Source organism: Dicentrarchus labrax, unplaced genomic scaffold (genome assembly GCF_905237075.1).
Source record: "Dicentrarchus labrax unplaced genomic scaffold, dlabrax2021, whole genome shotgun sequence".
Classification (NCBI taxonomy): Eukaryota; Metazoa; Chordata; class Actinopteri; family Moronidae; genus Dicentrarchus; species Dicentrarchus labrax.
In genome coordinates, this window is record NW_026136723.1 from 955,740 (window position 1) to 981,847 (window position 26,108).

General features: G+C 40.1%; 1 protein-coding gene across 3 annotated transcripts in view; it reads left to right on the forward strand.

Annotated features, from left to right (window-relative positions):
- Positions 1-2,760: 2,760 nt before the first annotated feature.
- cacng7a (calcium channel, voltage-dependent, gamma subunit 7a) overlaps positions 2,761-26,108 on the forward strand; it is a 41,167-nt gene continuing 17,819 nt past the window's right edge. The window contains exons 1-5 of one of the 3 annotated variants that reach the window (XM_051391078.1): positions 2,761-3,115; positions 12,271-12,405; positions 18,111-18,306; positions 21,003-21,089; positions 25,557-25,697. In XM_051391078.1, the coding sequence (XP_051247038.1) occupies positions 12,313-12,405; positions 18,111-18,306; positions 21,003-21,089; positions 25,557-25,697 (517 nt within the window). In that variant the 5' untranslated portion in view covers positions 2,761-3,115; positions 12,271-12,312. The remainder of the gene's footprint in view (positions 3,116-12,270; positions 12,406-18,110; positions 18,307-21,002; positions 21,090-25,556; positions 25,698-26,108) is intronic. The other 2 variants (XM_051391079.1, XM_051391080.1) reach the window with 2 other exon arrangements.

The window sequence follows — 26,108 nt, forward strand, 5'->3', positions numbered from 1 at the left end:
TTTTAGTTGCCTGTCCTTACACGCCTTAACCATAATATGTTTTCCATAACCACAATATTTATCCAACCCTAACAATAACATTCATTGCACAAATATTGTAAAAAATTGAGAATTTAAAAAATGCTGGCATTGGACGTTTTGTTGCTGAACATATTGTAGAGGTTTGCAAAACTGTCTACTACTTATGTGGTTGTCTGGCAGTAGGATTGATATAACTAACAACTTTTGTTTTCACTGTAGTGCAGCAACAATGAAATCTGATATAAGTTAATTATTTCAGCTACTTATCTAATTTACTAATGCTAAACTTGAGCTATTGGTGTCTGGTTCGTATCATATCCTTTGAAGAACAAAAATATTCATGTGCTCTTTTGTGTGTTAACTTCAAGCTCAAAATGTAACTGAATATTTATTTAACATCCTATAATTGAATTGGTATGATGGTGCTGCAGAAGAATATGATTATTATCATGTTCTGTGCAGTTTTAGCCCAGGATGTTGCTTAAATTGGTAACAACAAACAAACCAGCAAATATATTTGTCTAATTACAAATAGTAGGCCCTCTTGTGTGTGTGTGTGCGTGTGTGAAGATGGCAGGTGGGATGAATTCCCTTGTTACCTACACATGTACCCATGCATTTACACACACACACACACACACACACACACACACACACACACACACACACAGTGAGTCACAGGGCAACACAGCCTACTGTATCAGTCTGTGGGTCGCCAGGGGCTGATGGGGCCACTCAACCATGAAAGAGGGTATGGAGGCATAACAGACAAGCACACAAACACACACACATACACAATATCACATGCAAACACACAGGGAGACACATGCACGCCATTTTTTTCTTGTACAAGTAAATATATGACATCCTGTTCTTTCTCTCTCTCATTAGTGGTTTTGAGATTGTATCATAATGTCAGTGGCTGTGCTTGAATGCTTAAAGTTACTGCATTTTTCCTTGGGCACAAAAGCATAGTGATCATTTTAATGGCCATGTAGGTACCTCAAAGCACTTGGTTAAAGATAACAAAAGGTCTTGATCTGGTTAAATACTAGTCAACACTGACTTGAAACACAAGACTGGATGTGTTCACTTCCCCAGTAATTAACCAACAGCACTATCTTTTCCTAACCTTAACCACGTGGTTTGATTTGCCTAATCCTAACAACATACGAGACGCAGCAGGATGCACATCGCGGATCCATGGTCTCTGGTGTAACAATGTTCCACCCAGACCTGCTCCCCATGACTTTTGTGCAGAGGGCACATTTACTGCATTGAAAGAAAATGTTGGCAGTGAGTTTTAACCAGGCAGCAATAATTTGGCAAAGCATCTTAGTGGTATATAAACAAATGCTGCTGTTGGCCAGTCAGGGTCAAAGAATGATTTGAAATGAATACTATTGAGACTTGAAATCAAACTGCTCTCTTAATAATTTATAAACCCATGCTGTCTGGTTGTACAGAAGCTGACTGGTTTTAACTTGTAACTAAGCAGACTACATTAACCCTCTGTGGGGGGCCCTGGTCAAAAATGTGGCCCATAGTGAGCTTGAACTTGAAGCTTTCAGGTCCCCTGAGAGTCTGGGGCACCTAGGACAATGACCTTCTTTGTCTGGTTGCCTTTTAAAGTTTAGTTGGTGCCTATTAATAATCCAGTTAGTCCTATAATCATTAATTATTCTTTCTTAAATGTTTTCAACTGATGATGTAATAACTTTCAGCAATGGAAATTAGTTTAATCTTATTATTACGCAACATTGCATTATTGGTCATTATTATTAATGCATTGTCATCACTTAAAACATGCAATAACACTGATTACATAATAGTCCTGAGTTTCTAATCTTACATTTTGACATTTCCATATAAACCAATAATATTAGGATATTTTTCTGTAAGTTCATTTAATTCTGTTAATCAATTTCTGTAGAATAGATTGATCTTTTCTTATAAGTTAAGCTGAATTGCAGTCGCATTTTTAGACGTTTTGGTGATTAATTAGTTGCACAATGCTAATTACTAATGTATGTTTCAATCAGTTATGATGTCAGTGTGCTGCAAAGCTATGACTAACTGAATTATCAAAACCAGTCAGCACCCTCTGATCAAAGTCTATAAGATGATCAAATAACAATTATTCCTTCATGTTAGATTTAAACTGATCATGTAATAATAAACTCATTGGGGCCTCCTGACTAACACCACTTTACATTATTGGTCAGTATTACTATTTCATCATAATAGTTACATCACTTTTTAAGTAATAATTAGTAGTTAATGTCGCATTATCCGCGCATTCATTACAACCAAACAGTTTTTTGACTCACGCAGAGGGACATTTTCCAACAGTGTGTCAACTTTTGATTTTAGTGGCTCCCTACAGAAACAAAACTGTCAAATCAAACCATTCGAGTTCGTTTCATTCCTCTGGCTCCCTGCTGGAGATTTATTCACTGCTGTCAATCATTTTCCTCAGTTATTATAGAGGGAAAAATGGACGCACGCTCACACTACAGATCCATGTTTGGGTGTTTTGTTCATTAATGAGTTACACGATGCTAATTGTTGCTGTATGTTTGAATCAGTCATGCTGTCAGCTTGCATGATGTGTCCTCAATTCCAGCCAGCACGCTCTTATGCCATGCTGTCTGTGTGCGTGCGTGTGCGCGCGCGCGTCTTATCCCTCTAGCCTACATCACTGTACCCCCCTCCTCCTCCTCCTCCTCCTCTCCTCTCCTTCACACATACACACACACTCCAGTCCCACCTCCCTATACCCAAACTACAGTGAAGCCCATTCAACCGATTCTCCGCATTGCTGGAAGAGCAGAGTGAAGTAAAGAAGGAGAAGGAGGAGGAGTGAAAGAGGGGGAGAAAAGAGAGGAGAAGAGGGGAGATACGGGGAGACACGAAAAAAAGCGAGAGTGTGTGCGGTGACTGGCGAGAGCAGGAGAGAGGGAGAGAGAGAGAGAGAGAGAGAGAGAGAGAGAGAGAGAGATAAGGGGGAAACTGCAAATTTGGTGGCCAGGCTTCCCAGTGCGCACAGATCTCTCGTCGGCTGCACCGTCCGACCAGCTCTCCGCTCCGCAGGGTGAGTAAAGCTTCTGCTGCCTTATTTTTAACTGCGCCTTTCCAAACCCTTCATTCCACCCATGCAGCCTATCCCTCATCATTTCACATCACCTCACTCTAACCTCCCCTCCTCTCACATCTGTTTTAAAGCCACTCGCACTCTTTGAGCTTGTTGAGGCGAGCTCCGCTTCTTTGGCTGCGCACGTCAGGACTTCTATTTCGGCTGCAAGGATGAGAAATGATGCTCATGCATGTGACTGTGTGTTGACATACAATTTTAGCCTCCCTCGTCCTCCTTAAAAGAAGCCAGGGATGTTGTATAAGAGGGAAGCCTCAAGTCTCTCTCTGCTCACCTCGGTTTGAGGCGAGAGGAGATGTGCGCTGTGTAGTTGACAGCCGTTGATGAGTGTGTCTGCACGGCTGTTTCCTGGCCTGTTAGCGGAGGAATGTACTGTACAGTGATTAGTGTGGCGCATTTGGAAGGAGCGCGCTGTTACACTGTACAGTCAATGTAGAGTCTGGAGAACAGCACAGTAAAGCTGCTTCGCTCCCAGCGGCGCGCAGTGTGTGTTTCAGAGAGAGAAAGAGGAGAGGAGAGGGAGGAGAGACCAGGAGTGAGGCAAACATGTGTGAGGGTGAGACTGTGTGCAGATTTGTGTGTGTGTGTGTGTGTGTGTGTGTGTGTGTGTGTGTGTGTGTCTGCTCTAAAAACTCTTGGCTCCTTCTCGGGGAACCCATCCTGTGATACTGTTCCAGCAGACTGCAGCACTTCTTATTGGGTCCATCTCTCTCTCTCTCTCTCTCTCTCTCTCTCTACATATATATGCATAGTGCCTGTGTGTGTGTGTGTGTGTGTGTGTGTGTGTGTGTGTGTGTGTGTGTTGTGGAGAAGAAAGCAGGTTGAAGAGCTTTTTAATTTCCTGCTATCTCCAGTCGGCATTCTGGTAATTCAAGTGAACTAATGTATACTATTCTGTTAAAGACAAAGGGAATCTGCACAGATGTTCCTGCTCAAAGGGAATCTGCATGTAATAACAGAGCAATACTGTAATATGATTAGAAACTGTGCAAAATTGTGATATAAGTTACAGAATCTTAGAATAGACCTTATAATGATGTATGTAAAATATGTGTGAATGCTATTTTTCCTTCCAAATGTAATGATATTACCCCAATTTTCAGAAAATCAGCAAAAGAGAAATGCAAATATATGTGCGTTTTCATCCACTGCTACAAATATTAGGAGTTGGTTCATCGAGATCTAGCAGTGATGGCAGTAATGCTCCAGTCGGGTGCCATAATACAATTGTAGAAAAAGAGGGCGCAACGAGAGGACATAGTTAGAAGAGAGGCAGTCAAACCTCAAATGAAGGAAAAGAATGATGATGAAGACGGTTACGGTCTCCTCATTCCACACGATGCCTGCCAACATTTTTCGTCTCTTTGGTGGAGCGGACACTTCACTGCACATCTAAAGGACCAGTGGGTAGGATTTAGTGGCATCTAGTGGTGAAACTGCAGATCGCTTCTAACTGAACACTGCTTGCATACTGTATTTGGTTACCTGGGAATGAGAACAGGCGGTGTGTAGAAGAAACTACGGTTGCCTCAAAATTCAAGGTCTTAATGCCAGTGCTTGGTTTGTCTGTTCTGGGCGGTTGAACATGCGGCCTTCCCGGAAGGCGACCTGTGGTGTAAATAAAAACATATCATAATCAAACCGTTATTCAGATGATTATACACACATTATATTCCATTGCTGTCAGTAGATCAGATGTAGAATGCAGAATAGATGTTACACCCTGGACTTTTAAATCACATGCTTCATGTACTTCATGATTCATTTTATTTGCTGAATCTATTTCCATTGCACATATTGAAATTGCGATATTTCTTTTCTTAGTTTCTCAGAATTTTCAGTGTTTCTTCTTAGTTTTTATTTATGCGCAAATTGAAAATGTGCATAAAGACAGGTGGATGGAAACCTGCCTACAGATATATGTTACAATGGAATGATTTAACCTTTAGCTAGTGTGCGAAAGCGTTTTCATTAGCATTTGCATACATGTCATGTGGAATGGAAAATAAAAGATGGTTCTCGTGGTTATACCTCGCAAGCAGTCTAACCTTCGGAAATTATCTACCAGTAAGTATTTTACACACAAATCAATAGTTATCTTGTGTTGAGCTGCACTTCTATGATGGGCAGAGTTGGACGTGAGGGAGTATAAAATACTGTGCAGCTCAGACACTTTTTTGGGAAAATCCACTGCTGCACAATCATTTGAATTATTCTTCTTTGACTTTCTAGCTGACTGCATTAAAACATTTGTAGACCTCCTTCGGGGCTTGTTACAAGTGCAATTAATACACTGAGAAAGGTAACCCTCACCCGGCTATGAGGAAGACCTTGCTTGAGTGGCCTTGTGAAGTGAGAGTGCTTGCAGTCAATATTTTACTTTCTAATATTTCATTTTCAACATCAGTTCATGTGGAATAAGCAGATGTAGATCAGAATAGTTAGCGGGAACAGTAATAGCATCTAACCATGTGAGCATTGCCTACCCTTAACTGCAGAACAAGTTTAAAAATGAATGTTTCAGCCACCTTAATCCTATAAACATCAGGGACTAGTATCAAAGGACATGGTTTTTAACATTGTTGCCATTTTGCAACAATCCAGCAAGATGAAATCCATCTGAGAAGAAGAATTTGAATTCTTCACAAGAAAACCTTTACTGTTCTCCTCTTCATTATTATTACAGTGGCTTTCTTATGCTACACCTAAAGTATAATTCCTAGCTACAGTAAAAGCACAATGACAATAAAAGCACAATTAAGGAAATGTAGTAAACCATAAATTGAGGTAGAATTAGACAAGGTTGGTTGAGGGAAAGTGGGTTTACCTGAAAGACCCATTCTTAAAAAGTAGTAGAATAGGCCTTGAATGAAATAATTAGTTCCTCTTGAAAGTATGAGTGGGTTATTGGGGAATCTCAAAAGCTTGTACAGTGGGTTAGAAGGTCTGGTATAATATACAAACGTTCGGTGCAGAGATGTATACAGATTTGCACAGTGCTTGTATGAGACGTGAAGCATTATCATTGTCAGATGGCGTGCAGCTCTCTGAGGTGAAGGGAAATGAATCACCCACGAACTTCAGTTGTTTAAACGGTTGATTGATGGCATGAGTCACCATCAGTGGCATGGTCAGTGCTTCATTTCCCACTGGGGTTACTCAAGGTACTGTAAAGTCCTTGAGATACATTTGTCCAACAGAGAGATAACAACACGTCTCTGCTGTCACATTAATACCTTGTGACTACAGATTTCGTGTTTTACAGCAAGTTCAGCAACAGGATCATTTGGCTGTGACAAATTACCCCCTCTAAGGCTGATGAAGCCTTATCCAAGAATTTAAAAAGTTTAAAATTGGCCCAATAACCACATTTGTTCTGTTTTTAACCTCAATCCTATCAAGGTCAAGGAGGTCTAGAGCACACCTCATTAAGAAAAAACTCTATTACAAAATAGTCGCAAGTTGTTAAAGCCTGACCCAAGACTGGACATTATTAAAATCTAAACTTGCTACTGAAAATGTTGTTAATTGTTGTTTTTGTGCATAAATTACTGGTAGCTTTTTTGTTAATGATGAGACTGTTTGGTTAAATTCAAATAAAACCACTGTCAAATTACAGCTAAAAATAAAATAGAAAACTACACAGGGACAAAATCTTGCAGTGATTCTATTGAAGCAATGACACTGGAATCAAAAGAAGAAAACATGGATGATAATTTGTGGTTATATAGGAGAAGGCAAGAAGAAGGGACTTGTAGAGACTACAGTCCTTGGAGTCATACAGCAATGCAGAAGTGGTTGATTGATTGAGTTTGTCCAAGAAAATGATGCTGGAAGCGTTTGCTCTGCTATGTCTCTTACTTCCAAGAGACTTAAATTATCCATTAGGAAAACTATTGCATTAGTATTTCTTCAAAGCAACCTATGGTATTTTTATTTTTTTCTGACAAGTGATCTCATGTGGCTGTGTTAATAAGGACTGTAGTAAGCAATTGCAGAAGTAGCTTGATATCACCCCGAAGCATGAGGTTGGGGTGGATGGTTGGGCATACAGAGCACCTCACTCAGAAGTTAGAGATTGCTATTTGCATCTCATTTCCTAACTGTCAGCACTGATTTCTTACAGCCATGGCAACAATCCTCTCCTAATTTTGACCAAGTGGTTTTAGTTGCATGGACCAAACTGAACGGCAAGCACAAAGATGGAAGATCAGAGAACACATATATGAAGCTTTTTCTTTTCTTTGTAACGTTTTTTGGAGGGAAATTGCATGATGTCGCTAAGGTTGAAGGACTTGTTGGAATTCAACATGCTTGAAACAAACTCATTCATATTGTCTAACTACATCTACAGACATCTAAAGCTCTGAACGGCCACATCTGAATGGCAGAGCAAAGAGCCTGACGTCATAGCCTCCTTTTGGTTACATCCCACAGCCTTTCCGATCTCTCTCCAAGGACTGTGTGTTTTGCATGTTTGTTGTCTCAACACAATTAATCCTACAAATGAGGACAAGGGAACACACTTTCATACTGTCTCTCCTCAAAGGCATTCATAGTTTTGCACCCAGTTGTTAATACAAAAAGTGGAAAAAGTAGTTGGAATGACAAAAGAGGGCTTGAGAGAAAAGATCAAAGCCTGCATACTTTCTTTCCTCAGCACACCTTGTCAATCACTCCATGAAGAGGATGTAGCTTTCAGATTTTTGGTTTCAGAAAGTTACAACTGTTGGAATTAGCCCCCCCCCCTTTCTAGCCTCATCAGAGCAATGAAATGGGATGTAGCATATAGTAAATTAAACATACGAAATCCTGAAGTATGGCAAATACATCTTTCTTCTCAACAAAAGCTGTCAGTGCAGTTGCCGTCCAGTTCATTTAATACTGACGTGATGCCGGATTCAACAGAATCACTTCACGAAAACGCCTCAACGGCCAATGAGGTGGCGTTCCTTTGTACAGCCATCGTATCAAACCTACCCCATGTTAGATAGGTTGTGATTGGCCTGGCCAGAAACAGGATGGTCTTGATGGGAGGCCGGCCAGACGCATCTGCCAGAGCAAATAAAACATGAGTTGCAGATTTGTCTGGTTCCCAGGCTTGGCAGGTTCATGACGAAAATCGGTACCTAAAGAGAAATCAGCGCAGTCAAGTGGAAAACAAGGCTGTTTTTTCTGACAAGCAGACAGTTTGGAGATGCAAGTTTTCCACCCAACAGCAGTGATATATTTTCCGTGTTTGTATCATTCAGAGTTAAGGTCGATTCCCCCTCTGGCCAAAGTCAAATGTGACCTCACATTATACAACATTCAAACTGAGTGAAGGTGAGTGAAGACGTGTGTGTGTGTGACTGGGTGGTGGAGGGTTTTGTGAATACTGCTCTGCACAAGTACAGGCATGTAGGATGTGTCACACTTAACACTGCCTGCCAGCTGTGGTGCATGTGTGACGTACAGTATGTGTGTGTGTGTGTGCGTGTGTGTGGTACAAGGACTTTCCTCCATTTTTTGGGCCAAGGTCTTTCCTTGTAAGCTCCCTTTCCTTTTCTTCTCCTCTCCTCCGTTATCCTTTCACTGTATCTCTGCTTATCTCCCCCTCTATTTTATCTACCTCTCCTCAGCACATTAACAGTCTATTGCAGGCATTCCCTCATTTTCACTAGTGTGTGTGTATGTGTGTGTGTGTGTGTGTGTGTGTTTTCTTACCCGCCGCATAAGCTAATTATCTTTATCAGTCCAGCAGTCGTTCTACAGACTACAGGACGAGGGTTTGTTTCCCAAAGCTTTCATCGTCTTAAGTACCGCTTTGAGAAATGAGAGTCCTCTGGCGGCTCCCTGAGACATGAACGTGGTTCAGCATCATTCTTAGGGATTGTCTCATCTGGAGAATTTGATGCTATTTTTAAAAGATAAGTTGTTTTTGGTATTTCAGAAGTAATTACTTTTTCTTGAATAGCAATCACTTCCTCATTCAATCTTCTTTCTTTGCTTGCTTTGCTTTTTCCTCTGTCTCTTCCTTTCTTTTTTCATCCCTTACTAACTTAACTGCTTCCAGCATTCAGCTCATTTCACTCTATTCTTACTTTCCATAATCCCTTTGACCTGTTCTTATGTCTCATACCACTCGCCATCCTACTGCTTTCTTCTTTTCTTCCTTTCTTATTCCCCTTTACAAATGAATGTGGAGTTATTTAAGCCAATAGATGTATCTGATCCACCTCTGCTCATTCCTGCTTCTGTTTCCCTCTTTCCTTCCCCCTGCCCTTCTATTCACCATCCCCTCCTGTATGACTCCTCTCCCCTCTTTATCTTGTCTTCCATTCTTTCCATCTTTAAATATCCATCTCCTTTCCTGCCAGTTGGCACAAGCCAGCCCCTCACTGCTGACAGAGGGACATATTGCCTTCTCAACAGAAAACACCCCCCCCCACATACACACCCCCACACACACACACACTCACACACCCACCCTCCCCCAAAGCTAGCAAGCTAACCTGGGAACGCCATCTGTGAAGCCCCGCCCGGCACCATGGGACGTGTAGTTTCGTGATGCTCAGCAGTTGATTTGCCCCGCTCCATATTGACCGGCCGTTGTTGCAGTCTTTCTGCTTCATCTGATTCCCTCTTTTTTTTTTTTTTCATTTCTTCACTTCCTAATTTTAGGAGCCAAACTTTTAATCCTCTCGGGTTGACTGGTATAGTTAAGTTTCCTAGAGGTCACAGATGTACTTAAATATTGATACATTCTGGTGTCCGGGTGCTTGTTGGATAACAGTATTTGGGAAAATTTCTTTCTCAGTCAACTGTAAAAAATATTGATCAGGTCTGGTGAGGTTTTGTTTATGACTAATGCTCCTTGAGTTTGGCCTCTCCGGAGCAGGCCGGCAGTCAAGATGTTAGAAATACTGTGGTAATAAGTCAAAATTCACTGAATACTAAATCCATTTTAATTAATATAGCTTTCACCTAAGCAGTACAAATTTAACTTATTTAATCTAAAAGTCAATCAAAAGTAAATCAGGTCAGTCAGATCTAGCTTTTTAAAAACATATGCTGCCAAATTTCAAGAAATTACTGAGGACATTACTTTAGTCTCTTCAGTGCTATAGATACAGCCCTGTGCTGGAACTCCGTTATTTACTCTGTTGTTTAACATGGAAGTGGTCAAAGCCCAAGCTTTTTATTTATAACTGCTGTAAGAAACCAAATTCGAGTAGGCCTATCCTTTTTTAGCTGAACTTGTCGCTCAAGTGAAAGTTAAAGTCAATAAAAACCTGGCTTAAAATCCACGTATTTTTAAAATAACGTCACTGATTGTTGCCTGTTTAGTCAGATTGATTCATTTAATCGTATTTAATTGAAGTTTAAAAAAAGGGTTTAAAGCTCAAAAACATTTCTTCATGTCATAGTAAGAAGCTGATTGAGAAAAGAAAAAGTTTTGCTTTTAACAGACTGAGAGGTAAAAGTTGTACCGTGATCTTTTCCCATATGATGACTCATTCACCACTTTTTTCAAATGTGTCCAAATTCATTATATCCTCTATTAATCCTTTATTATCGCTTCATTTTCATCTGATTAAGAATTTAGTTCAGTCCACCTTATTTGTGTCTTTATTCATTAAGTGAGACGCACAATTTTCAACACAAACCCGTCACAATAATCACATAGCTTGTTGATAGTAGATAAAAGACGTCTCTCAGACTATAGTGCACAATGGGCTCTTTATTAAGTAAATGGCCTATTTCCGGAAATTAATTCATATGTACAAAGCTCCTGATTAAGGAAACTTATTATCACTCCTACACTGACAACCGTGCTTTAATGCCTTAATTAGCAACACACACTCACATTCATTAAGTTGGACTTCATTGAAGATGCTTCTAAGCCTCCAATAAAATTTAAATTAAACCGAATTAATAATGAATCCAAATAAAAATTTAAATCGCTGACGACTATTGTTTCGAGCCTGTTGCTTTGTAATGAAGAAGCTAGGAGGTGGATTAAATTTAACCCTTGGCAATGTTCATTTTTACTTTTGGAAACTGTGCTGAAGGGACACAGATGGTTTGCTAACAATGCCTCAGGTCTGTGATTATATAAAGTCATTCCACATACCATTTTATAATCGTTTAACCGGGAAAACAGACAAATACTCAGATTTTGATGTGCAACAAGATGACTGGCAGCAGCCAAAGTAGATAGAAGATAAATCAAATGAAATCAGTGAGCATTTGCCCTGCTGATATGCCTTTGAGCATGAAAAATAAGCACTGTCTTCTCCAGGATATGCGGTACTGCAGCTGACCCCAGACCTCTGGCCTTCCCTTCCCTTACCTCCAGGAAAAGAGCATATCGCAGACATAAGTGTATAAATAAGAGATGTTTACTTCTAAAAATACGTGGTACAGCAGTCTCCTGTGTTCGAGTCAGCAGCTTTGTTGACCTAACTATCCTCCCCAACCTCTTTCACAAGAGGTTTTTTGGTCTTTCCTTCTCAGAGTCAACAGTCAGTATTTACACGGCTACAGTAAACAGGCCTTTTAACTGTTTGGACAAACAAGGACAGTCTCAACAGCGTACAGAAACTGAGACGAGAAAACATGAAGAGGGGACATTTTGAAAGCTGACACAACATGTAACAGTGATTCAGTTTGCAAAACATCAAAAAGGGCTAAAGAGGAGGGTGTGGACGGCCCTGGTCGAGAGACAGAGAGAAAATGAATGAGCGACAGAAAGAGTTTATATTGACAGCAGAGAGAAGGAGAATCAGGCTTGTTGGGTGTTGTGAGGATTTCAGCACCACAGTGATGGACAGCTCCCCAGGAGGCTGCTCACTGCTGGATTCTCCTGAAAATGTTTCTCATGTAAAATGGATAAATATTATTATTATTATAAATATTAGATAAAAAAAAATACCAAGACTTGTGGAATAGAAACATGGCTAGTCTCTTGCAATGCCTAAAATTTCATTGAATTAATTATGCTGCTTCCAAAACGATCCTCCTTTCTCTAGTTCTATAACCTTTCCTCCTTCACATCTTTTACCTTTACACTTCCTTCCTTCATTTGGAGGCTTTTTTCCTTTATTCGATAGGACAGCTGAAGATAGACAGGAAAGGGGTCAGAGAGAGAGGGAATGACATGCAGAAAAGGGCCACAGGTCGGACTCGAACCCATGGCCGCTCCAGCAAGGACTCAGCCTTTGTACATGGGGCGCCAGCTCCACCAGGTGAGCTATCCAGTCGATCCTTTTCCTCAACTCCTTGTTCTTCCTCCTCTTCCTAACCCACCATCTTCCTCATTTCATCAGGCTTCCAACTCTTCTGACCTTCCTCTACACTTTCTCATTTCTTTCCTCCTTCTCTCTACTCCTAAATCCTTCTTCACAAGCATCCACCTTCTCTCCTCTTTCCACCTTCCCTCACCCCTTTTCCCCCACATCATTACCTCTGACTGTTTATTCCTAAGCACCAGTGCTCCATTCATCTGTAATTCATTACATCGCCTCTGCTCTTGGATTCTCCCAGCACACACACAGAGTTAGTTAGCGGCTGGTGCGACCTGGGAATTGTGGTTATTCTCAAGGCTTAAACTACAAAGAGAACCTCATCCCAGCCTATTTGTTGTCAGCTATCTCAGCAAATACAGGCTTGGTTCAGTTATGTGTGTGTCTGTGTGTGTGTGTGTGTGTGTGTGTGTGTGTGTGTGTGTGTGTGGAGAGAGAGAGAGAGAGAGAGAGAGAGAGAGAGCTCTCTAATATTTGATGCACTGACCCACTGCAACAGCTCTTGTCCTCCAAACCCACATTTTCTTCAGGCTTCCGTTAAAGCCACAGCTCTAAGACTAAAATATAAGCATGACTAAAACTGGAAAGATTTATTTTGGGGGATGCAGATATTGTGCTGATCCATCAGAAACCCAACATATTTTTACAGATAATACGGTTCCCCACGTGTAGAAAAGATTGAGGCCAAGTCAAACCATCTGCAGTGGTGTGCTAGCCACGGTTAGCCTAGAGCTAAAACTAAATGTGCACTGATGTCACGTATTTTTTCCCTATAGCTGTTATCTGTAATTGAAAAGTATTAATTTTGATTAACCAAATCTAATTTAGTTTTTTAATCCACTAAACCGAGTGTTTGAGGATAGGCCTACTGTATTTTCTTCTTACAATTCCTTTTGATAATCCATAGACTATAGTATTTGTAAGTAGTCTACATAAATGATATGCCATTGATTTGATTGGAACAGACAGCTTAAGCTTTAAAAAAAGACATTACAACCTTCTTATGTATTCCAAAGTTTGCAGCCTGAAAAATTTCAACCATTTTCTTCTCAAAGTCACTGTTACTGCAATAACTCTGCCTTTTGTAGGGCAGCAAGTTACAGTTTGTGCCTTTCAGAGAAGCAAAGGAGTTATATAAACAACTGGATCTCCAAATTGAACAATTCAAAGAGAACAATCTCCTTCATCCGTAGTGCCCTTTCATAAGTCTGAAAGTTATTATACTATGTATGTTTTAGTCAAGAGAAACAGCATGAATTAAGCTATCTGAAAGCCTGTGGGGTGTGACAGTTATCTGAGTCCTGCAGGTACTCAGCTCTGTCTCTTCTGCTCTAAGTGGAGGATGGATTTGTGTGTTTTGACTCAGCAGCGCTGATCGTCTGACTGCCTCTCATGTTGAGCCTGACATTTCCAGCACTAAGACTGATGCTTATTTACACGAGCCAAGCACAAATCACCTTTGTCTTATTCAGAGGATGTGACTTTCTGAGGCACTGACGTCTCGAAGTGTCGGACGTCTTTCAGTGACGTCTTTGTGGTTGACTCTGCTGGCAGGAGAAAGTCACACTGCTTTCTCTTGCCTCCTTCTTCCTGTACTTTTAAGACAAGCCAACTTATAAAACTCTGCATGTTCTGCTGCAGTTTTGATATATTTCAGGGATTGTATTGAGCTGTAGGCCCTGCTTTGAAATTCATGCGTTGCCTGAAAAAAATAATACAAGTTGGACTGTCTGTCTCCCACCACAAACACACATAAACCCTTTTAAACCACGTTTTAAATATTTATAACTTATCTACAAGCTCAGGTATTTGAGACTCATACATGGTTCTTGGTTGAGGTCACACCACAAACCTCAACCATTTTCAAGACCTTCAGCCAGCGATCAAGCCTCCTCTGGGTCTCTACTTTGTGTGTGTTGTGTGTATGTATGCTGTTCTTCATGTGTTTTGTTTCGGTCACATGTGCACACGTGAGTATTTGCACGTACTCCACTGCATACCTGATGTGTCTGCCATTATCTCTGCGGGGGATTTCGATTGGATGGGTTCACCCGAGGCGAGGGGTGTTTTACCATATCAAATATTTGTAACGCGTGACTCATGTCTGAGTGAGCGAATCCTCTCTGACACCGCTGAATGTGCTCTGCAGCGTTTCGCTTGAGTGATGAGGTCACTCCTCACTCTCTTCCTGCCTGACAGCGACTTTCTTTTTGCTTCTTATCTCTACGGTTCTGATCTTGTCTGCCGAGTTCATTTTGTTCTCGGCTGTTCTCTTATCGGCTTCGCTCCTCTCTTTCTCAGCCTCATAAACAAGGTCTTAAAAGTCACTGAACCTCCTTCAAAATCAATGTCAGGTATTGGTAGTCAAACACGAGGAGGAGGTTAACTGTAAATATTCTTTTAAAAAGGCAATTGTAAAAAAAAAAATGTGTTAATGCACTGCAAACATAGCAGGTTTTCTTATTTACAAAATGACATCATCAGCCTAACTTATAACCTGAAGCACCTGAGTTGTTGAAGTTTCTCTGACTCCTCTTACACTGATTTCAGTTCAAGTCAGTAACTTGTGTGACTTGTGTCCTCTGTGTTGAGTAACTAAACCCCTAAACTAAACCTTTTTCAGCTACTGTATATATTTGGGTAGCAGTGTTGTTGATTGCTTCAGGTCCAAATAATGACATTTTAGTGGCTTATAAATCCTTGAGCTATTGCAATTGATTTTAACTTATGGCTGATCGGGAGGCAGGTGTTGTATGGTGGCAGCTTTCATCACCAACTAACTCCCCCCCTCTCCCCGCCCGCTCCTAAAAAACCTCTCCCAGCTGCAAACTGTGGCCTGCTATGTAGCCGTAGCCTGACACTCCCCGACAGACAGTAGAGAGTTATCCTCTCTGATCTGCTACCTTTGCTTACGTTACAACATACGCACCATACAGAAACTTTAACAAACAGCTGTGAATGTGCTTCTAGTGACGAAGCTCCAGCAGACTCTCTGTTTCCAGTGCAGATATGGAGAGTCTGACAGCAGCTGCTCATGGCTGGTTAGCTCAGTTAGCTCTGACTACTTACAGTTGTATTCCTGCTACACTGAGCGGTGGTCAATCTGGCCGGTGTTACCTCCCACGTCACACACTCTGTAGTCATGCCACGCCCCCTATAGGATTTTCCTGTGCCGTCCTCTGTTCTGTTTCTTAAATTTGTTGAGAGGGAGGGAGCAGAATGTAGGGGTTTAGTACATTTTAAATCTTAACATGAACAGATGAAAATGTTTTAGAACCATCTTTTTGATGCTCTTTAGAGTCTGAACACCTCCTGGACAACTGAAGTCACATAATGTTATAATATTAAAAAGTGCATGCTGCCTGGAGATTGTAGTGGTTATGTCTATAGCACAATTCATGTAAAAGATTCAAACCAAATGAAAACAATGGCATTTATAAAAGCAAAGATTTCTGTGATAAAAGACAGAAAAGATGGAATAAAATACAGGATAAGAAAGCAATGTTTATATGTCTTAGGATTTCATTTAAAAGTGTCTACAGATGTTGAAACCGTAAAGTCAGATAAAGCCTCCCAAAAACCTTAACTAAAAAACAAATAGAAAAAAACTAATTCAGCCACATCTTAGGGGTACCAAATGATATTGATAATATATCTTGACACCCTATTTGTCGCCTTATGTGGTAGAGTTTGTCCATTAATAGCTCAAACTTTATATGTGTCAGTATTTCCATAAATTGTGTTTACTCTCAGCACTGCAGACAATTTGTATTTTTTAAATGCACATTAAGCTCACGGCATGTTCTATTGAACTGTATTAACATGGTCCAACTTCAGCTTTAATTAATAGTTTGTGCTGTGGCTGCAGGTGATGTGAACTGCATGTGGCCTGGCTGTTATTATAATTGTAGACTTGCAGCACACACAGGCAGGTTATATGACTGTCAAGTAATTTATTCATATGAAAATAGTTTCATTGGACACAAATTTCAGACAGTAATATAGAAAAATAAAGGTCTGCTAGAAGAGCTTTGGATTTAGTGGGACCCATGCTTGTTTTTGTTCAGTCCACCTGTGTTTTACCAGAGCAGAGCAGCACTGTGTTTACAGTTTTTGGTTAGCACTACAGAAGTCTGTGATGTTTCACGCTTGCTTCACTTACAGAGACCACATCATGGTGACTGTGACCTCCATTTTGACTGGATGGATGAGGCGCTGTGTGTGTTTTTGTGTGTGTGTGAGAGAGAGAATGCTTCTCAGTGTGTCAACAGCTGAAATGATGCATGGCAGAGGCAGCGTCTCTGCCACCTAGTGAGTGTCAAACTGCACTGCATGTTACCTGGAAGCCTGATAAACTGGTCTTGCCTGCTGGATACCAGCAATGGCTCATTAGAGGATCACAGGGGCTGTGATCGTGGCCAAATCCGTTATGTTTTGTAGTTTAAGACCAAAAGTACTCTTAAAGACTGAATATATTCTATCACCATTCCAAAATTCATTTATAATTTATAATTTATTGTAAATTCTGTATATTTAACATTACTGCTGGTACAATCTTCAATATGTTTTTCTCACCTTCCAGGCACAGTCGAAATCAAGCTGTTTCTTTCTGTCTTTCTTTCTTTCTTTCTTTCTTTCTTTCTTTCTTTCTTGTCAAAGATTTTTGTTTTTTCTTTGTCTCCGGAAGGGATTACGCACTGATTCAACTATAAACAAGATGCTTTTGTTATTTTCCAAGATTCCTGCAGGATTGATTAGAACAATCATTGTCTGGGTGCAGACATTATTAAACTCACACTAAAATATTTGAGTCAGTCAGTGTAAACTAAATATACTTTTCTGCCCACCGTATAATGTAATTTGCTTGCATTCATTACATTATGGTGTCATTTGAAGACTTCTACGCCTCAAAAACTTTCTGTTGAATTTTGGGCTTAAGATGACTCAACGCCTGTTTTTTTTTTAATTCCCAGAATTTCTTAAATTCAGAGCATCATTTATCGTCTCTTGGCCTCCTTCTCTGCGTTGTTGTTTATTTTCTGTTTATTCTATCCACCAGTCCTTGAATTTTACTGGCATTTTATGCTTTCTGTTCCTTGATATGTTAAGAAAAAACATCTTAAATCCTCGGGATTGGTGTGAGGAGCTGTTCAGTGCACTAATTCTTTAAACGATGAGGAGAGCTGGATTATTTTGTTGATATAGGAGTTTGATATTTTCAACACGAAAACGTCCAAGGTTGTTCTCTCTTCTCTTCTTTCATCTGCTCTCCTGTCCGATATTACATACATATTTAAAAGCTGGAGTCAATGAAAGTCAAGAAAGATTTAAATCAAAGGCTCCTTACTCTTGTTTTCTTACCTCCCTCGTTTGCTTGTGCATAATTTAAAATGTAAAATTCAATCAATTAAATCAATCTTTGTCTGTCCCATTACCTCTTCTTTCTTGCATCTTGACATGTTTTTTTGTTTTTGAAGTCCTCCATCTCTCTAATCCTTAAACAAACAGAATACTTTCCTCTGTGCTGTTGTCCCTTCTTCATGTTTACTCATTTAAATCCAACACATTTCTGAATATCCTCTCCTCCTCTTCAGCGCGCAGGCTGAGCCCACGTCTGACTTGCACGATTGTTCCCTTTTTCTCCACAGATGAGTTCATTCAGTACGAGGGCTCTGACGCTGCTCTCGTCGGTTTTCGGGGCCTGTGGTCTGCTGTTGGTCGGCGTCGCCGTGTCCACAGACTACTGGCTGCTGATGGAGGAGGGGATCGTCCTGCAGCAGAACCAGACCACCGAGGTCAAGATGGCTCTGCACTCCGGCCTCTGGAGGGTCTGCTTTGTGGCAGGTTGGTAACAATTTCATGTCACTATTTTCTGTGGGTTTATCTATACATTTGTTTATTTGAATTCTAATTTTATGCTGTTATTTGTGTGGAAATTGTTCATATTTTAATGAAAATGAAAACAGTCCAGAAAACCCCTCTTTGCAAGGAAGAAAAACCTCTGAAACAGCACGTAGACCAAATGTGAGGCTAAGGCTATTTTCACAATGAGTTTGTTTGAGTCCCTTTTCCCCATAACCCCCATAATTATCAGAGTGTGACTGTTTACCACCGCTGCCAGGAGACAAGACTGACACCAGTGTCAACACACAAGTTGTTGTGATGTAGAAAAATGGACAGCACGGGCGGGTGGAGCCACGTGAGCATGACAGAATGGAGTGCAACCAACACAGGAGCACTCTCGTCCTAACCTGCCTGCGCCACATGGTTTGTTACACAGAACCATCAAGAAAAGCCCCTTTGCTCTTCTTTCAATGAAGAAATACTCTCCAGTTCTGATGTAACTAATACTTGCTAGCAACATCTACGCTAACCTCTATGGGTTAGGGTTAGTTATCTTCTCGCTACGTCACACGGGCCAATTGGCGTTAAAATGGCCAATCGGCGTTCTTTCAGGGAATACTGAAAGAACGCCGATTGGCCCGGTACAACCACACCATGACACAAACACATAGATTGAAGCCTGACAAGATGGATTCTCTCGTGATTTTGTCGTCTTGTGAGTACGGCTGTCTCACAAGGTTTCTCATCTTCCTTCATAAAAAAAGTAGATCACGTAGGCCGAAGGCCAGTGAAACTTCAAACAAGTGATCTCAGTGGAGTCGCTGGTGGATTCCCTTGCAGAGATACATTCTGCACTGATACATGGCAGCAAATTCCCGGTGTTGAACAACAAGCGATCTTCACACTGTCGAGTTTGGAGCCCAAAAGAGAGGAAGCTGCCATATTATCTGTGTGTGGCATCATCCGAGTTTACATGTATAAAACCACAGCATAACCCACGAGACAGGGGTCCATAATGTGAATATGTTCGCTTCAATTAACTGACTGAGATTTGAAACCAAGAATGCAACTAGGCACTAAACTGACTACAGTTATTGAATAGTTACAAATAGTTATTGAGTAATTCCCAGTGTGTGCTGGTTGGCTGATTGTTTTTTTTTCTTCTATCTGTTCATCATTTGATTCTTTATTGTTTCGGATTTCCAGTGTTTGATTTCGGAAACAAGGCAATAGACGCTATTGTCTACGTTTCTTTTCATTTTAATGCATGTGAAATAATGTTGCTAACCTTCCTACAGTGCTCATTGAGTAATAAAGAAAAGTATTGTGTCTAACGCTCTAAAGCTTCCAGCGTCATCCATTTTGCAAGACCGTGCAGATTAACTTCGCTGTGCTCCTCCCCGCTGTTGCGACCGGGCAGGCACAAAAGGGCAAGAATGCTGCTAATGATGTTATCGTGACATGAACACATGAGCGCATTAAATGTACTCCTGTGAAAGAGTACAGATTGCATTCTGACTACACAATACCACCGTTTGAATGGAACCAATCAGAGCACTTAGTGCAGGAAGCCTCGGTGGTTCATGTTAAAGTGCCCTTTCTTTTCACAGCTTTTCATTTCAGGGTGACACGCCACTGATTTTCCACGTCTGTTTTGACCTGTCAGACTCACTGCCATTAGCTAACCATAATAACCCTTATATAAGATGTAATGCTAATGACTTACAGCCAAAGATCATGTTTAAATTGAACGTTCAATAGCGATAAACAATGAGACAATCAGTTAAGAAGTAATTTAAAAGATAGATGGATTAAAGATCACGGTGCCCCAACAGAAAAAACAAGGATACGTTTTCATTCAGGCATGTATTCAAACACACACAGCAGGGTGGAGACCACAGATACAAATAACTGTCCTTATTGCACTAGCTGTCTCTGTGTCTCGGGTCATGATGGTGTTGCTCTGGGGAGGCGGCCATGTTTGTGTTTCCCTGTTGTCTGACGCCTGGTACAAAAGGTCAGAGGAGGAAAACGCTGGTGGCATTTAGAACGGCCGTGTGTGTGTGTGTGTGTGTGTGTGAGAGAGAGAGAGAGAGAGAGAGAGAGAGAGAGAGAGAAAGAAATCATGTTTGTCTGTACATGTGTGCATCATTGTGTTGACATTTTTTAGTGTGTGTATAAATGTCTGTTTGGTGTGTGTTTGTGTGTGTGTGTGTGTGTGTGTGTGTGTGTGTCCTCTCTCTCTGTGCCTACAGTTTGAGGTTAATCGTCTTGTCTGTATTCAGCTCCTCTCTCTCTCAGCTAAGACCTTGTTCTTTCCCGCACCTCCTGACCTCCATCTGTCTCTACCTCTAATTCACTTTTTCTCTCGCTTCCATTCTCTGGCTCCCTGTTTTCTCTCTTTTCATTTTCTCTTTTGGGGTCTGTTTATCCTCTCTCACCTCTCTTTTCATTCATCCTCACTAAATCTCTTTGTTTGTCTCCGCCGTCGCTCTGTTTCTGCCTCTCTGTCTGCCCTTTCTCGTTTTTTTTATCTCGGTTTTTGGTTTGTTTATTTATTCTGGTTTTCTTTCTGTATGCAAATATTTCCATATTGCTTGTGACCCAAAGAAGACTCAAATGCCTCCTTCTAGTCTCTTCTTTCCTTTCTTAATACGGTCTTTCTCTGTCTGTTTCTCTCTCTCTCTCTCTCTCAGGGCCAGAGAAGGGCAGATGTGTGGCGTCAGAGTATTTCACCGAGCCAGAGATAGAGATCACGACAGAAAATACAGCCAACATACTCAGTAAGTCGCATCCCCCACATACATACAGCTCTGAAACTATACTAAAAGTTAAATCCAATATATATGTCACTGCTTGTTGTAGAAATTGAGCTCCAGTATAGAAATTTGGTTATCTTTTCCTCCAAAAAAAGATAGAAATATTGTTTATTCTTACATTATTATACAATTTATGTGAGGTTCTTGAGGTTTACTAGGTGCTGGACCTCACATTTAAATACAACTTCAGTACACCAGAATCAGCACACTTATATTCATTGTTCTACTAACAACAAGGCAAAAGCATTAAAGAACACTTAGAAGATCCATATATATATATATAGAGAGAGAGATATTCAAGTAATTAGCTGCAATGTAACATCCTAAAATAAATAAAAGTTTATTAACCATATAGAATGGTGTACAGATTCTGAGGTTAGGAAGGGAGAGTGAGGTCCACCTGTGAAGAGCTTAATAAAAATTGAAAAACACCAAATAAACAAGATTTATTTCTATTTTACTCCCCGTCTGTTTTCTAACTACTGACAGGATGAGGCAGGAGCGAATTCACACATAGTAGATGAGATTTAATCGGGATCAGGGGCTATTGAGGTCTAATCAGGCCGCTGTTTGTCGCCAACAAATATTCCCCAACTCTGTTTGTGATTCTAGTAATTTACTTAGAATCCCAATATTGGTGGAAGAAACTCAGAGTAGAACTATGTTCTATATAATCTGCTTTCATTTGTGGAAGAAGTACTCAGACTGTCTACTTAAAAGTCCAGTGTATAACATTTAGGAGCATCTTCTGGCAGAAATGCATGATATTCAAAAGGTATGTTTTTAACTAGAGAGGCCGCCACAGAGGCCACCATGTTGAACTGCCATGTTTCACAGCCACCGTAGTTTCTACTGCACGTTTGGAATGGGAGGATGAGGCAAGGGGGTTGTTATCAGCAACTTTCCTGCTTAATGCCACTAAACCCTACACACCCTAGTGCTTTAAGTAAAGGCAAAGTAAGAGTACAACAATATTAGCACCAAAATATACCAAAAGTGAAAACAGTCATTATGCAGAATGGACATCTCAGAATTACTATAATTACTGATGCATTAATGTGACTTCAACTTGCAGCTGATGATATATAAAAAAGTATTTATATACTGCTGGGTAGCTTGTGAATTTCCCCCCGGGGATTAATAAGATTGAACTTTTTTATCAACAGTCAGAATCTGCAGAGTAAGTGACTAAAGTTGGAAGATAAATATTGTGAAAAGTAGCAAAAGATTTAAATAATACATAAATTACATGTACCTTAAGTACAGCACTTGAGTAAATGTAGATATATTTTCACTAAACCTTTTACAGAATAATGAATTTATAAGTTGCATTGCTGTCAGTCAAAATCTTTTAGTTTTTTGGTCAACCTGAAGGAAATGGACCGAGACAATGACCCTGCTTCTTAATAAACCAAATAGAAACCCAGTGAATTATCATAAACACTGCTGAAATCAGTCAGACAGTTTCCCGCAGGTCATAAAAAGTTGACATTTTGAAGATACATGGATTTCACAGGACAACTATGATATGTATGCCTATTATAAATTCATTACATTTCGTGATGGTAACTGATTCAGTTTCTTACAGTTTTGTTTGATTTCACAACTGAAAGGTTACCTGAACTCCCAACGTTGGCCAAAGAACCTGTGAAGAACTATATTTATTTTTAAAGAACACTGTATACTGAACTTTTTTTGTTTGATCAAACAGAAAATGAATGTCGAGAGCTCACCGGAGTTCCCCACGGAGCGGTTTTGTCTCTGAGCTGTTTTAATGATTTAAGATGTTGACACTGTGAACTGGCTTCAAAGTGCTCGGTTTGTTCTGTTTCTTTGAAGTAAAGCACAAACTGTTGTTGGGGACACCAAGGGAGGGGAGGGTGGGACATTTGGTCCGTTTAATGCTAGATAAATGTCCTCAGGTAGACACTCAGGTCATAACACTGTGGTGGCATTGTGGGAGAGGTTGCTGAATAAATAATAACATAACCTGGAGTGAGCTCCAACAGACCTCTGGTTGTAAGTATCCAGTGGAAAACTATACGAACTGGAACTCATTTTTTCCCTGTTTTTTTTTAAATAATCATGTCATCAGAAAATAGGTGTTTTATTTATTCTTCTGTGTGTATTTTTTCTACATTTCCCATGCCATGTTTTGCTGGGTAAACACTTGAGTATCTCCCAGCTCTTGGTCAAGTCAAGTTAATGCACTTAACCTTCAAACAAAAAACATGGTAGATTTTTTTTTTAGGTTCATGGCTAGAATTATAAGAAAAGGATGAGTCAGTGTCTTCACACTAGCGTGCTACAAAGCTAATGCTAGGTACCAACAGAGAATAAGTAACATAAAGATACTCATTATTATTATATTCTCAAAAGCAAAAGTGTTGAATGCCATGCATCCCAATGTAGATTTCAACAACAAACCAAACACGTTTGCAGCTAATTTGAGTCTGACTTTAAAGCTGCACTAATCAATATTCCCATATAATCTAATCTAATGATCTAATGAATATGTGTAATATGAAAATGGCCACCTGTAGTGATAAACCCACATATCACCCCAGTCTGGAGTTCCCCTCAGATCTGTTTTAGGGTCATTCAGCTCATTGTTTTGGTTTGACATGAATACAGTTTAACTTGGTTGGACCAAAAAAGCTCAAATAATGGTTGACAAAGTTACGCGACTAGCTTTTTAACATTTAGCAGGTAGATATTTCTCCCAGGAGTTGGTGAACACCAACACAGAGCTAAAAGAAGAGTGAATATTGGACTCCAAATTAATGATAATGCTGATCTGCATTTGCTTTTGTTTCCTTTACTGTAAGTTTATAAGTCGATATGTCAGTGTTGTGTTTATAGCTTTTCTGCTGCCTGCAAAAGACCAAAACACTAACATTAATGCTGCTTTAAGGATTAATCACCAATTATTGATTTTTTTTATTTTAGCCAATTAACCTTCTCTTATCCGGGCCGTTGACATACCGCCATGTTTACATTCCACCATGTTGGATTTAGTACCCATACCATACATCATTGGAAAGCTGAGAATCTCGTCTATTTATTGATCAAAACACTTTTTGGATACAGTCACAACAGCAGGCACAATCGGCGCCTCAAACTAGCGGGCAAGCAATCATAAAATTGAGCCAACTCACCCAAGAAGCCTCATTGTAATCCTGGAATCAGTAATAATCCAACAAAAACAGTCCTGTTTCATTGCCAAAGGTCCAATATATCCACTCCAGTAAGATTTATTGTCCATCTGCATGAGCACACAGATAAATGCCCATGGACAGCTGTTTTTGTCATCTTGTTAAGTGTTATCTTTTAAATGAGACCAAAACCATGCATATACTGCAAATGGTTGAAGAACAGCTTTTAATTTACTGTGGGTAAATGTTGTTTTTAGGCGTGTTTAGGTAATTTTAGCATTATATTTAATATATGCTATAAAATTAGTGATTTCAGTGCTTTAGTAGTTTTATGGCAAACAAAGTTGAAGTTTTGAAAAGGAACCAAACCAACTAATATGTGCAATGACAAGGTTTTATTCATGTTAGATATTTTTATACAAAGCCAGATAATGAGGAGAGATTGAAGAGATTGAAGCCAAATGCATAAAACGATTTCAAGAAATCAAGGCAAAGAACACTGAGAACTAAACACTGGGAACGGCTGGAGCGCTTACGACGAACTGGCATTGAAACAGGGGAACACAAAGACTAAATACACCAGCGAGGGAAGGATAATGAGGCACAGGTGAGACTGATCAAGCAGACACAGGGGACACTGAAAACGGCGGAAAAAAGACGAAGACAGGAAGTGAAGTGATAGTGAGGAGACAGATGATGAGGTCTTTCAACATAAAACGGGAAATAAATGAACTAAAACCCAAAACCAACAACAAATTACAGATTTAAAAAGTTGAAACTGACAATTTTGGACTTGCCAGGCAATGATCTTAGCAGTGGAGGATGAGGTGAGGGATCAGTCCTCTGGTTTAAAGTTGTTTTGATCATTGATGAAAGAAGATAAGAAAGTAAATCATTTTAAATGCAACATCATTGTAAAAATACACAAAATAACCATTTTGCTGCCCTTTTTAATGAAATAGATGAATAAATAAAAGATCAAAAGAAAGGTTTCTCACAAATAACTTTGTTAATATTCATACTTTGTTATGTCAAACTTACTCACATCTTTGCCTTCAACAGTTTGAACACTAATAACTCAAGAAGCAAGGTGATAACATTTTGAATTATTTATATTTTAGACCTTTTGTTGCCTCTTTAAAGAAGGTTCATCTTTCAGCTCGGCCACTCCTTTCAGTTCTTCATTCATAGACATCGTTCTTCTCTGCAGGATCGTATTTTTATCACGTCTGTCCTTCTCTTGCCCTCTCCTCTCCAATTCCTCCCTTTCCTGCAGAAATGGTCCGTACTGCCACTCCCTTCCCCATGGTCTCCCTGCTCTTCGTATTCACAGCCTTCGTCATCAGCAACATCGGACACATCCGACCGCAGCGCACCATCCTCGCCTTCGTCTCCGGAATATTCTTCATACTGTCAGGTACCGTGCACATGGAAGGAGCATGTATACCACAAATCTGTTTGTAGAGAAAAGTGTGTTTCTTCTGTTCGGTTTAAAGTTTTTGAAGTCAGAAGAGACATCCTCAGCCCCTGCAGAGTGAGTCTTGTTCGTAAAGTGGAATCATTCATACAAACCTTGTTTTTTTTTGCACTGAAACAAGGTTTGCAAACAATCAAAAACTCACAGAGCACAAATTTTATACTCTTGTGGAACAACTAGTGACTCCAGGCTTTTCTTGTCACGGTTTGTTTCCATATTTTCCAATTACTCCGCTGTGTGTCGTACTCATTGCAAAGCAGCCTGGGAGACAAACCTCAGTACACAGTTTGTGGAGAACAAAAACATTCTCTAGGAATGCAAAATGCGTCTTGCTCAGTGTATTTATGCCAA